Raw genomic sequence first — 13,237 nt, forward strand, 5'->3', positions numbered from 1 at the left:
GTCACGCGCGTTAATTATTCGTGACATTATGCACGGTGCGATTGAAAAGATTCAGTTTGAATTGCTTCCTCATTTCAATGTCCGAGGTTTCTTCTGATCAAACATTCTGATTCACAAGTTAGCACTGCAACACTTTTTTTTATTTTTATCACGGCATACGGTTTATTTTACAACTCTACAGATGGAGTTCGAAATGAACAGGGTTGATCTTAGGCCAAGGAAACGGAAATCAGTTTGAAACAGCGGGGAATTCGAAATAGTCGATGGTAAATGATTGAAAAAACAAGGGCAAATCTAAGGGAAATGGGGGGGAGGGTGGGGTTGAATACGCAATAACGGGGAATTCGAAGAACCAAGTTCGAGCCAGCGGGGTCCCTATGTTGGCATACCCAAATATAACATTCACACATGTTTCCGTGCGTTTAATGTGTAAACAATTCTTTACAAAGCCCAGGTCCTTTATCACTGGTTCACTTTCCGTTGTGTGAAGAATCTGAACGCTTACGAGCTTAAGCTCACAATGACTAAGTTTACATATCAATCAAAACTTCACGCGGTAAACTAATAAGGAAATATCAGAGACTTAACATGGCAAAACAAGGTACATAACTCAACTAGAATTCCTAGAATTACACAGATACGTACACCGCGACTCTTCAAGCATATTTGCTTTAACCCGCGGATCATTGTTTATACAAAAGCCATGTAGGAAAGCAATGCAATACAAACAAGAGAAAACAAAGAAATCTCACTCCTGTATAAGCCAGGGGCGTTGCCAGCTGGGCATGGTGGCGAAGAAGCAGCTGGTGTGGGATATTCCATGTCAAGGAATTTTTTCAGGGTAGCTGGAAAATCTGTGAAATAGCCGTCAACTGGAATGTTCAAGAATGTTTCATACTCATTGAACGGATCTTGAGTGTAATTCCAAGCCAAATATTTGTCCTCGTTCCTAAAGGTGTACGCATGAACCTTCAGGTTGTATTTGTGCGCGTTGGCGACGAAATCTGTGGTACTTTGAAGGTAATTATCACGTACTGGTATGATCTTGTCCTTCCACTGTCCCACGCCATAACAGATGGAGGATAAGTTTTTCAGCTTGGCCTCGGGGACGGGATCTTCATACAGCATCACCAAAGGAAGCTTTGTTTTTGTTGCCAGTGACCTGATGCTAGCCTCGCTGAACGACTGGACAAAGCAAGGTGAATCTTTCTCGCGATATCCATTCTTGTGCAAAACCTCAACGAGCAGATCTTCAAAGGTAGTGTTGGCATTGCGGAGAATGTCTAGAGAATTCACCCACTCAGGGCTCTTGATTTCAGGGTATATTCCTACAGGTCTACCAGCGGATTTCGCCACCTCGATGTATTCTTCAAGAGTTGGAATCGTATACAAGTCGTTGTAGTTTGGATCTCTGAAAGAGTACCTCTGTCTGACACCGATGGTTTTGATCTCTTCCAGAGTGAGATCTACACTGAAGATATCAGTGATCACACCATGGCCTGATATGTTATACGTCTTCTGTTTTGAGCGAAAGCTTGTGTTCTGCCAGACATTGCTGGTTTCATTCAGCCAGCTCTCGTGGCGGCAGATGAGTTTAAGATCCTTGGTGACGCAGACGTCGCATTCAATGTAATCTGCGCCGTCTTTGATACCCAACCTATTTGAAACAGTTACAATGTAACATCAAACTTTACACCTGGTATTTATAAAAGCACAGTGTAGGCGTACATAAAGTAGCCTCTCCCAGGCCTGCAATTAGTTGGCGCGCAGCGCGGAAAAAAAAAAAAAAAAAAAAGCGCAGCGTATGGAAGCTTCCTCTCGCCGCGCTTTTTTTATTTTTTCGCGCGCCGTTTTTCGCGCTGCGCTCCAACTAACTGAGCGCCTGGAAGAGTCTATACATAAAGAGAATTTTGGGGCTCTTGGTTGGCCTTTGTTGCCATGACAATGTCAAAAAAGATATCAAGCGAAATCCTTTTTTCACTTTTGAAGTTTTGGGTCTAATAACTTTGCAACCGCTTGACGAAAGCTTCTCTTTTGACATAATTTTGCGTTATCGACAAAACAAGTTTTCCAAGTTTTGATAGCTTCCTGCCGATGGGGTTTCGAGTTCTCTTAATTTTACATATATTTTTTTTTGTCAAAACAACTTCGAAATATGTTTTTTGAAACTTTTAAAAATGCCTGCTTTGACGATTTGGTCAAATTTACATTTAAAGGGAAAATATTACCTTATTTAAGATCACAAAGCCGGGAACAATACCAAAATTGACTAAATTTGCTTTACATGGAAGCTTCGACAAAAAAAAACTGAATTGGTAGAGGATTTTGAAAATACTGTAAGATAAAAATATTAAAATGTTTGTTGTCACTGACTAAATAAGGGTTGATTTGGACGTTTTGGTTAAAACATTGTAACCTTCCTCAGCATAAAAAATTATGCGTTAAAAGCGGCTTCAAGATGTAAATGAGGCCTTTAAAAAATGAGGTAAAGGATTTCTCTATGACGTCTCTCGCTTGTTTGAACACTTCTCTCTTGAGAGAATAATGTTCCACCCTTCGGAACAAGGAAATACTTTTTCAGAATCAACGTACTTTTCACTTAAAGCAATGAGGAGAATTCAATCACGCTCAATTAAGTCCTTGGCTTTTGGAACTGTTTCTGTGTATCATGTGCAGCAATGAGGTGATTTATTGAGTGGAAGCAGTGTGACGGGAGTTTAGTATTTTTGTATTTATTTTTTTGTTCGTTTTAGGCGAAAACACGGTGATCCTGGATGAAATAGGCCACGTTCGATACTGATATCAATATTCTAACATGGCTCCGAGGCTTTCAGGACAAACTTCTATATTTGGTTGTGTTTTCTTTGTATCCAAATCTCTATTGGGAATCCTCCGTAGGAAAAAATATGGCGACTGGTACATCTACCCATAGTTCTTAGCGCACGTAAACCTAAACAACGTTCGTAAAAGCGTAAAGAAACGTTATAAAATCTTCAAACTCAGGCCACTCGATGTCCTTAGTACAGGGACAAATATCGTAATTATAAGGCTTTCTTTGTGCCTTTTGGGCTGTTAGGTTCACGAGGCATTGTGGTAAAATGTAGAGCCGCCATCTTTTCCTACGGTGGATTGAGGGACAAAAGAAACTTTAAAAATATACAATTTTGTCCTGGAAACCTCGGAGCCATATTAGAATAACGTTTATGTTACGGGTGAGGTAGATATTATAGTAGAATAATTTGAATAGTAAGGCCATCACGGCATTCAACTAAGAAAAAAGAAATTTGAAAGTGAAAATGTCTTGTCCGAATTCCCCATTTTAAGGGAGTTATACTGCGGTAATGAATTTCTATGGTTTTGTCGTAAATAAAGTCCTTCCGCAGTTATCGGTAGTGGGAGGGCGGCTCTCGTGCAGGTTAAAACCTTGTTTACAAAAACAAATACTCGTAAACAAACAAGTGCACATTCCTGTCTTGAATGTTTTACATAAAACCGGTTTGAAGACAACTGATACTGGAATTTTGAAAGACAAAGTTTAGTGGCCAAATCTGAGTGATTTAACTTCTGTTTCGCTTCCCTGACGAAAACTAAGCCTACTTTAGAAAAATGGTTTGTTTACACTAAAACAGGTTATTCGGGTCATAGTAAGTAATCTGATCCAATTATGTCAACCTTCATGCCTTCAGACAGACAAATATCGATTCGCTTTCGAAGGAAAGAAAGCAAGCACCTGCACTAATTCAGCCATATCACAGAAACTCTGATTCCAGAATACCGCTTTTTCCCAATAATTGTTTCGTACTTGAAAAACTTGAAAGCTTTCAATCGCTTGATAGCACAGGAACCCTGAGGGTTGCTAAGGCTATATTAGTATGCAAACCCCGGGGCAAACACAAACATATTGTTGAATTTTGTGTCGTTGATTTCAACATATGTATCTCGTTTCGTTTCAGTTGCGGTTATTCAAGTCCAACATATATGATGTTTACGACAACGTTTGCACTCTGATTGTTTCAACGCGCACACATGCGATCAGTTCCCACCTGTATGCGGCTAGTGTGTGTTCGGGCAATCGACCTGAGCTCCCTCGATGCGCAATATTCAAAGGCCTTACATCTGGTTTCTGAGCGACACAAGCAGCGAGCCAGACAAGTATTATAAACAGCACATATTTCTCCATGACCTCACCAGAATCCCGATAGGCACCCTTGAAGTTCACAACCATACCGAAAGCCAAGCTACGCCGGCGAGTTACGCAACAACCGATCTGTGGCCGTGGGCGGCTATTAATAAAACTCGGAGCTGACCTGCGATGAAACCACTTAGAACAGTACCGAGCCAATGATTTACTCGATATTTGGACCACAAACACGGCTGATTGGCTCAAAAGAACCACTTGAGGAAATGTGCGATGAGAGCACTGTTGTGCTGAAAGCTGTGGCGTCTATGGGGTGTCATAGCCTCTCTCAGACGATCAGAGAAGTGCCATTATGAGGGGCTGATGGGGTTGACTGACAACTGACAAGTAGCAAACAAACACCTGACAATCAATGAATACCCAAAAATTTAACAGACAACTGACATTTGTAGTCAGATTTTCTTTCACTATCGTTGTGCGTCGCCTATTTGCGAGTGCTGTCCTCGATCTTGACTCTGAATCGGTGAAATACTCATGCCGCTCAATGTTATGTCCTCCTTACCATTCTACCTCTGCTGCTAATATTCTCGGTAAAACATGGTCATCAAGCAGCGATGCTAGGAAACTAATTTTTTTTTTGTACGGTGTTCAGTCTGTAAATTAGGACTATTACGATGTTTTAAAATAATATATCTCTATTATGGTTTAGAGGCATGACAAACCACTTGGGACGTTGGAAGAACACTCAAAGAATTCGTAAATCACTCCCCTGCGGCTCGTGATTTACGAATTCTTCTCGTGTTCTTCCAACATCCCGCGTGGTTTATCAGCCTATAAACCATAAGAACTTGTGGTCTATTGCTTAAAAAATTCATCGAAAATACCCTTTTACGGTTGAAATAATATTACTTTAACCTTCTTAGTTTAATACGATATTCATGCTGTTTAGTTTGTTTTTAGACCGACACCTTCACACTGAGTTTTATATTAATGGCTTTACAATTTGACACTCGTACTATCTGTTACCTAATCCTCAATTGAAGGCCACACGCTTCAGGCCACAGGCCTGGTCCAGAAGGAGAAAAAAATGTTGTATACTGACTCCCACTTAGTCGTATAACTAGGTTTGAAACTTGAACTATTCTGTTAAGTAAAATTGTATAAGAGAGTTTAAGAAACTACGATAAGCTAGCGATTATCTAAACGAATATAGGTTGTCCCTCCCAGCTAAATGTATAAGAAGAAATAAAACCCAGGTTTTGGTTATTTCACGTTGTTTTTTTTAGAGGAATGACACGGCAAGACCAAAGATGTATTACGCACGGACAGAGCCACTCCACTGTTCGTTAAACCACGTGAGTGTCACAAATGTCATTCCCATTTACTGCAAAAACGAGTTATCTTAGCTTTGATCTTAGAAGGAATTCTTGATTTGAAGAGGAACACACTTAATTGTCGTATTTTTAAACTCATTCTTTCTCAGGTAAACATTGAAGAAGACAGGCACCTTGACACAGATTTTTTTAATGTTAATCTTAACAGGTTCAGTGTTCTTAGGCGTACAAACACGATTTAAAAACTTTAACTGAAGTACATGGTTAGACCACCTTGAAGCACCTCTTCAAGTTAGTTCGCTTTGCTACAAGTAAAGGACAAGAGTTAGCTTAACACCTAATTTCCACAAGTTTATTTTTCCCGTCATGAAGTCCTCAATTTTGTTGACTCTTATACAAATTTCTAAAAACACACACACAAAAACATGGATATTACAAACAGCAAAAAAAAAAAAACGCTCCAGTCTTCTCGCAAATTTACTGCTTGGTGAAGCTTTTTGAAATTCAAATTACATTCACTTATTACTATTCATATTTCATCTTCACCTTCGCACGCGGTAACTACCAAGTGAAGGGAAAGTAAAACTCGCGTTTATTCTTCGTTAACAATCTTCAGGAAACTAGTTCCCCCGTGGAAAGTGTCTGTTTTGAACGACGGCAAGGAGGCCTTTGTCTTACCATGCACTGAAAGGACTGTGAACAAGTGGTTAATGTACCTATTGGCAGAGATGAAGACTTTCAAGCACACCGTCCATAGTGTCGACGTAACTCACCATGGCTTCCTTACATTTAGTCTTCTCTGTGCATGTTGTTTAAAGAAGTTTATTTCTTTACTTTTTAATATTCGCACCGTGTGATAGAATTCAAACGGTTCTCTCCACTACGTCCAAACCGGATGCTGTTGTTTATAGTGGTCAAAGCGCTTAGCTACTTTATATTTGCATGTTTAAACATTATTTACCTGGAATGCACTGCCAGTGAAAATGTCTTAAAGTGAGATATTCATAATTCGTTTTTGTTTTTGTATTTTTGATAACCCTGATTTAATCGAATTGTTTGTGTTTAAACTGAAGTGATTATTTTCCACATGAAAGTTCCGTTTCTAAGATCGGGTTTGGACTGTTGCGCAGAACAAACTGCTCACTCCTCACTATATCTGACGCAAGCTAGATTCTTAAACTTAAAAGTCATTCATTGTTTTCAACAAGTAAGACATCATTAACCCGGCAGAGACTTGATTTTTTCCTATTGATGAGTGTGTTAGTTCAGATAAGTTGTTAATAATTTACTAGTGCGTTATTGACGTGCTTCCTACGTTCAATTTTTTAAAGACTTTAAAATTTTCAGGGTTGGAGGCGTGGAGATGCATACTTTCAGGAATTTGACGAACCATTCATTTATCTCTTTTTTTCCAGTCATCTTCACATTAGTTCATAGCGGGGCAGGATAACGCTTTCAGAGACGAGAAGGGGAGAGCGAGGGCGAACCTTCAGTAATTTTAGAACACTTTGTTTTACTTTTTCATTTGGCATGGACGATCACACTCGTGATTTTCGTCCTCAAGCCTGAAGCAGATTGTCCGCTATATCTATGGAACCAGCGCAAAGCCAAAAGGTAAGTAACATATTTGTATTGTTAGTCTTTAGCGGAAGGAGGTGGGTGTTAAAGGCTGAAGGTCTGTTGGACATGCGGTGAAATTACGTTTAGAGAGTGGCGAGGGTGTGTCTGGTAGAAGTATTTAAGGGTCCCTGCTTGATTTGTTTTGCAGTTTTATAAAAGATGTCAATGTTGACACTGGCCGAAGAGGACTGTGCACCACATGTGTGGAAAAAGCTCAAAACTATGAGGTAACAATGACTGTTAATGGTAGTATAAACAATGTCTTGATACTTGTACATCCAGACATGAGTGATCCCAACTTGAGGAGTTTTTTTTTTTTTTTTTAAATAGTGAGCACCTTCTTGGTAATTTTAGTCTGTAAGTTGTAAGGAATGTATGGCAAGTGAACATTTTGATTCTTAGACTTCGAAACCATCCTTTCATTTAGTTTTCCTTTTCATGTCTTTTGGAATTAGATCTGTAGAAACTTATTACAAATTTTTAAGTTCGCCCATTTGTGCTCGTATTTTTTTTTTGAAAAAAATTCTGATATTTTTTTAGGCACAGATAAAAACATTTTTGGACAAAAAGCTTGAAAAATTGGAAAAAAAGATGGAATTAACCGGATGATGAAAATTCTAGGTAAGTTTGATTACTTTGTTAAGTTCAATGTAGTACAGTAGTAAAAGGAGGGGCTGCTGATATCTACGTTATCGAGGTTTTTCTGACGTTTATGAGTAAAAAGTTTTAAGCAGTTCAGTTGTATTAACGCGGGTGCGCAAATTGTAAGGACCAATGTCACCAGGAAGTTCACTGAATGTGTTTAATGCTTTCGACTGTCTGAGAAAAGAACCGTGCAACCACTATATGATTATTTACCAGAATAACAAAGCAAGTCTAATCCTGCTTTAAATAAAGTCATGATTGCTTCTTTTGAGAAGTTGCATTTGTTACTGGTTAAAGTTTTTGATATTTTGAGATTTTCTTTTTAAACATTATACACGATTTTGAGAGTTGAGGTCATTTTTGTGAAGCCTTAACACGTTTGTTTGGAAACTTTTGAGACGCCTTAGAGGAAATCTTGACGACGCCCATTGAAATATGTAGATGTGTTTCTGGGTTTTTTTGCGACACTTTCTCAAATCTGTTTGGCTGCAGTGATAAAGAGAAAAAAATGACTCAAAATGTCGTGGCATAGCTTCTGAAACAGTTTACATTTTAAAAGAAAATTTAAGAGAAAGAGCAAGAATTCTGTAATAACTTCAAGTGTTTTTGTGCAATGTCTGGTAAAGACTATAAAAGCCCTAAAACTCGAAGACATCGCATGTTTTTGTTTTGTATGTCAGGAAAAATGTGCTAAAAGATGTAATAATGAATTCAAGGCTATTGTTCTGCTTATCAAACAGTTGTTTGGCGATATTTTTGTTCTTTTGTTCTTTTGTTAAACGCTAATAAAGGAAATATTTAAAATGTTCGTGACCACAAACTAGCTTAGACTTGATGTTGCTCTACCCAAATCTTAAAGACCTGAAAGAATGGCAATGCGTTTTCCGTTTATTTAGCTCTTTCTTACTCGAACTGCCATCAAAATTAACATATGATTCTGTAGCAAAATGTGACTTTAGGGATATAAATTTCTTCAGGGAAGAAGTGCCCGTTTTGAAATAGTAAATCCTAAAGACTTCAGAAGACTGCATGAATAGTATGTAGTTATAAAGAGTAAAAAAAAAAAAGGAAACACGGGATTGGAAAAAATATTTCAACAGTGAGCAATTGTCTGAATGTTTTTTTTTGCATTTCACATCCATCGCTGGAATTTGTTATGAACTTAAAATGTTTATTTCACCGCTGTTTAAATGCAAGCTCGAGTATAGGCATACTGAAAATTCTTGTCTACCCTTGACTGTAGCTCTGAACGTTCATGTCCTCGCTTTCGCGCAGCTAAACTGCTTTTAGTACAATCTAATCTAGTCTACTCGTTCTAATTTTTCTTTGTTTATTTCTTTCTTTCAGAGTGCCTGGGTTCGTTCTTGAGCGCTATCAAACCAGGATTAATCGAACGGAAGAGGGCCAAGCAAAGACAAACAATAAATTTTCCGAAAGGTAGAAGTTACGTTTTATAAAACCCGATGTTGCCAAGAGAAGTTCGCTCATTCTCCACATTCAGAGAATTTCTAGAAGGATAAATGCAAATTACCGAGACTTTTCTGTAAGGAACCTATTTCCACAAAGACTTTCGATGAATAAATTCTCAGCTTTTTTGCCAGTTGTAGTGTTTTGATTACTTGCTAAGATGAAACTTTTTGCTCAGCTCTCTCACGTATTAAACTAAGTTTAAAAAGTTTCAATTTTCCCGCCAAAAAACTTAGAAAAACTACTGGCGCTTAAAATACGCATGCGCCAATTTTTTAAAAAAAATTCTTGTTAAAATCTGTTTGAAAATTTTTGATTTTCCCGCCAAAAGACTTCGAAAAAATACGGCGCCTAAAATACGCATGCGCCATTTTTTTAAAAAAAGATCTCATTAAATTCTACGTTATTACTCTTACACTTAACTTAATAGTCAATAAATGCAATAGTTTATTCAGGCGTGTCTTTCTTTTGTAGTCTTTATTAGTAAATAAAATATCAGCAAACAATAAATCACTCACAAAAAGTGTTTCACTTCGATTGTTTTATTCATCTTTAATTTTCTACTTACAATTGCTCATTACTTCATTAAAATTCAGTTCAATTAATTACAACGGTGTCATCAAAAAATTTGCCCTTTATATACTAAGACTTTTGGCGGGAAAATTGGAAAAATTTTGCACAGCGTTTCCCCTGACAACTTTGTTGACAAAAATTTTAAGGGGTACCCCCTTCAATTTTTCCCGCCAAAACAAATTCAACATATACCATCTTGCACATAAACGAACGGAAAAATTTGATTCCAAACATACAAACGAGTTTTTGCCAAAAAACTAAGATTTTGAATCCAGTAATTATTTGTTTGTGTTCAAGATGGTATTTTTCATAATGTTATCTTGTTAAATAGTGAGCCGTAAAACGACAAGCGGCTAGAAGATAGCAAAGGCAAGCCGAGAACCTAATTACTCATACGAAATTAAAATAAAAGGGAAAACGTCGATCTAGTCCTCGTGTTTGGAAAATTTTAGAACTCCCGTCACTTTTAACCCAGATTAAAAAGCAAAACCCGACAAATCATAGGCTAATTTAAAAGGAAACAGTTTATGGCTTGCTTCGTTATCGTCTAGAAATTACTTCCAGCGAGGTGTTGAAGATTAATGTCTGGTTATCAAGCTTCAAAATGTAACATTATATATCCTATGGCTTCTGTTAAATACTTGTAGTGAAACTTTGTCATTTATGAATCAGAAATTGAAGCTAAAGCTTTGAAAAGTAATCGAGTTTGGAAACTGTTTGTTCATTGCAAACGATAGTGATAGAATTTTAGAGGAATCAGACGATTGGAGCTAAATTTTCAATATCAAAAATGTATTATTAAATAGCGAATACTTTTAGTAAAACTTCCTGTCAGTTGCGGACGAAAACAATAACATTTTAGGATAAACAAACAGTTTCAGCTATATTTTTGAAAAGTAGCACATCTAATCGTGACTATTTTCATTAAAAATGTTTGGCAGTCCAAATGATAGCTTTAGAATAGTCATACAATTAAAGCTACATTTCTAAAAAGCAATAGATCTGATAGAACAAGTGACAGCCCCAAAAAATTGGAAAATCAGACAATTGGACTTACAGTTTTGAGAAGCAGTTATGGTAAGAGTTGCTTGATACCAGACAGAATTTATTACAGCCTCGCTGGAAGTTGAGAAATATTTGGTTTCCGATTGATTTTTGAACGTTCTGTGCCCCTTTCCCCGGCGAAGAAACAATACAAACCGACCGTTTTCCGTACTGAAATGTATAAAACAATTATGTCTGCCGGATAGTTTCAGAATACGAAGATCAATCCAGAAACCAAATATCCTCTTCTAGAATTATTCATCAAGGTGGCTCTGCATGCGCTTTTTACTATAATGCATAAAACCAAATAAACACGAGCGAAACAAGGAAGAAAGCGATAGATGTGATGTGATCATGTCAACAAATATTCGCGAATGTTCAGGAATTTAACATGCATGAAGGCATGAAGTTGCCAATACATTCAGATCTACCCACGAATTATTAACGATTGCTACTCTTTTTGGAATAATTTTTAAGTGTTTGAAAATTTCAATTGACTTAGAAAAAACGATAGCAATTGTTTGATAGTTGAACTGAGCACTTTTAATCAACTTCAAGCGGCAGCATTGTCAGACGAACTGGTTCATTAATAAATTTCGAGCAGGAAAGTTGCTATTTTGCTCAATTATATCTCAAATAAATTGCAATATATTATTCTTGCAGGAAAATTTTCAAAATGTAAATTCTCGTATATTTCATTATAAATCGAAGAATCGATCGCGAGACTTTTTAATTTCATATCTGAAAATGCTAAGATCTGAGAACTAGAAATAAATATCAATAACGCAAAGCATTAGATAGCTAAACTGAGTACGATCAGTTTCCAAGCTGAAACAAGTTTCCACGACCAGTCATTTAACATTGTTTTTGAGGAAGGGCATTGCCCTCTAACACACAATCCACATAATAAACTAAAACAAGGTCGGTAAAACGTCAGTGCTTAATGCAATTTTATAGAACACGGCAAACCAAAATGTTTAACGTTGAATTGTTGGCCCGGTCTTTAATTTATTCTCACAGAATTTGTTATGATTGACATGATCACAATAACCAAAAGTTACAAAATGCCAGTTGCTATCACGATTTCAACATGCAGCGCCACCATAAAATACTCTACAGATGTCATCGCTTAGTAACATGTCTTCAAAACTTGGGAGAGGTTAGCAATTGTACAAAAATTTGGAATTTTGAGAAAAATAAAAATATACTCGACTTTGAAAAGATACATGCGGTGCATGCAAATGCCGACCGACAAAATTTTATTCAATCAAGTTGATGATCGCTCGATCAAAGAAATAAAACTCCCCACAATTTGAAATCATGTACTAAATGATAACTTGAAAGCGATTGAAACCCTTCTGGTAAGAATGGCAGAACTGGTTAACATTCACTACCGAATTGAAATTTCTGTGGGGCCCGAATGTCACGCGAATGCAAATATTCAGTCGACAAAAACAATCAATTTGAACTTTTTAACAACCAAACTGATATTAAACTATGAAATTTTGAACTCGAATATATCTTCGCTAGTTGCAAAACTGCCATTTTTTTATCGGAAAGATTTCGATTTACCCAAATTCTCAAATGATATCCTTATTAAACATTCTTAACTTTGTCTTCATCCTCCCTGCTTGAATGCTTTTGATCTTCTTGTGTTTTCTTGACTTTGCTGAAAATAGAATACATAAAAATTGCGTAAGAAACAGGCCCAAAGTGTGAAACAAACGAGTAAACGAGTAGTAAAAGAATTCACAATGGATTAGTAAACGCAATTACAGGACAACGTTTACCAAAGAAACGCCATTTTCACGAAGAAAGCCAAACTCTCTTCGAAATATCCCGCCATGAACTTAAGAGTCCCGTACGGGTCCTGAACAAGCTTCTTCCGTAAGTTCTACTCCTTCACTAAAAGAATGAAGCTGTTCTAAGTTCAGCACGAAACGTAAACCGAGCTTGTCAAGCGCGTGTGGTAGTTCTTGGTGCCGGTATTTTTTACCTATTACTTACTAAGTTAGAATGCAAAGAAATTGGTACTAACCATTGTAAGAAATGGGTGGCGACCACCCCAAACTTGGTCGCCATTTCTTCTTCAAAGTAAGAATTTGTTTCTCGTGTAGAAGGGAACTGTACACATCTTACTCCGACAACAAACATCTCAAAATGACAAACAAGCACCTCCAGTGATTAGCAATAGTCATCATGAATATGGAAAATACGATTAGACCAATCAGCTAACAAATACGTCACATACTTTAACGACAATAGCCTTTGCACGCTTTACTCTGAGAATGTTTTGCATTTTCTTTTCACAGTAGGTAATTTTTCAAATATTATCACATTTTGTATAGTTTTTAAGCCCTGGTCAAATGGAGCACGTAGTTGATTCTGACCACACTATCGCGAGACATTCAGTGTG

The 13,237-nt window shown here is 37.2% G+C and overlaps 1 protein-coding gene and 1 long non-coding RNA gene across 6 annotated transcripts; one reads left to right on the forward strand and one right to left on the reverse strand.

The window, feature by feature from the left end:
- Positions 1-602: 602 nt before the first annotated feature.
- Positions 603-4,506, reverse strand: LOC110069524 (uncharacterized). The gene is made up of 2 exons (XM_020777055.2): positions 4,044-4,506; positions 603-1,657 (listed from the first exon to the last, which is right to left on the reverse strand). The coding sequence occupies exons 1-2, from the start codon at positions 4,223-4,225 to the stop codon at positions 691-693; spliced, it is 1,149 nt and encodes a 382-aa protein (XP_020632714.2). The 5' UTR covers positions 4,226-4,506; the 3' UTR covers positions 603-690.
- A 53-nt stretch (positions 4,507-4,559) lies between these two features.
- Positions 4,560-9,337, forward strand: LOC149110645 (uncharacterized). 5 transcript variants are annotated; one of them, XR_016207974.1, is made up of 4 exons: positions 4,560-7,086; positions 7,241-7,319; positions 7,633-7,713; positions 9,085-9,337. It is a non-coding gene; the product is annotated as an uncharacterized LOC149110645 (long non-coding RNA). The 5 variants fall into 5 exon arrangements; XR_016207973.1 differs by having other exon boundaries at positions 4,560-5,493; positions 5,622-7,319; XR_016207975.1 differs by having other exon boundaries at positions 4,560-5,493; positions 6,089-7,319.
- The last annotated feature ends 3,900 nt before the right edge of the window (positions 9,338-13,237 follow it).

This window comes from Orbicella faveolata, unplaced genomic scaffold (genome assembly GCF_042242905.1).
Source record: "Orbicella faveolata isolate gen_17 unplaced genomic scaffold, um_ofav_v1 contig_24, whole genome shotgun sequence".
Taxonomy (NCBI): domain Eukaryota; kingdom Metazoa; phylum Cnidaria; class Anthozoa; order Scleractinia; family Merulinidae; genus Orbicella; species Orbicella faveolata.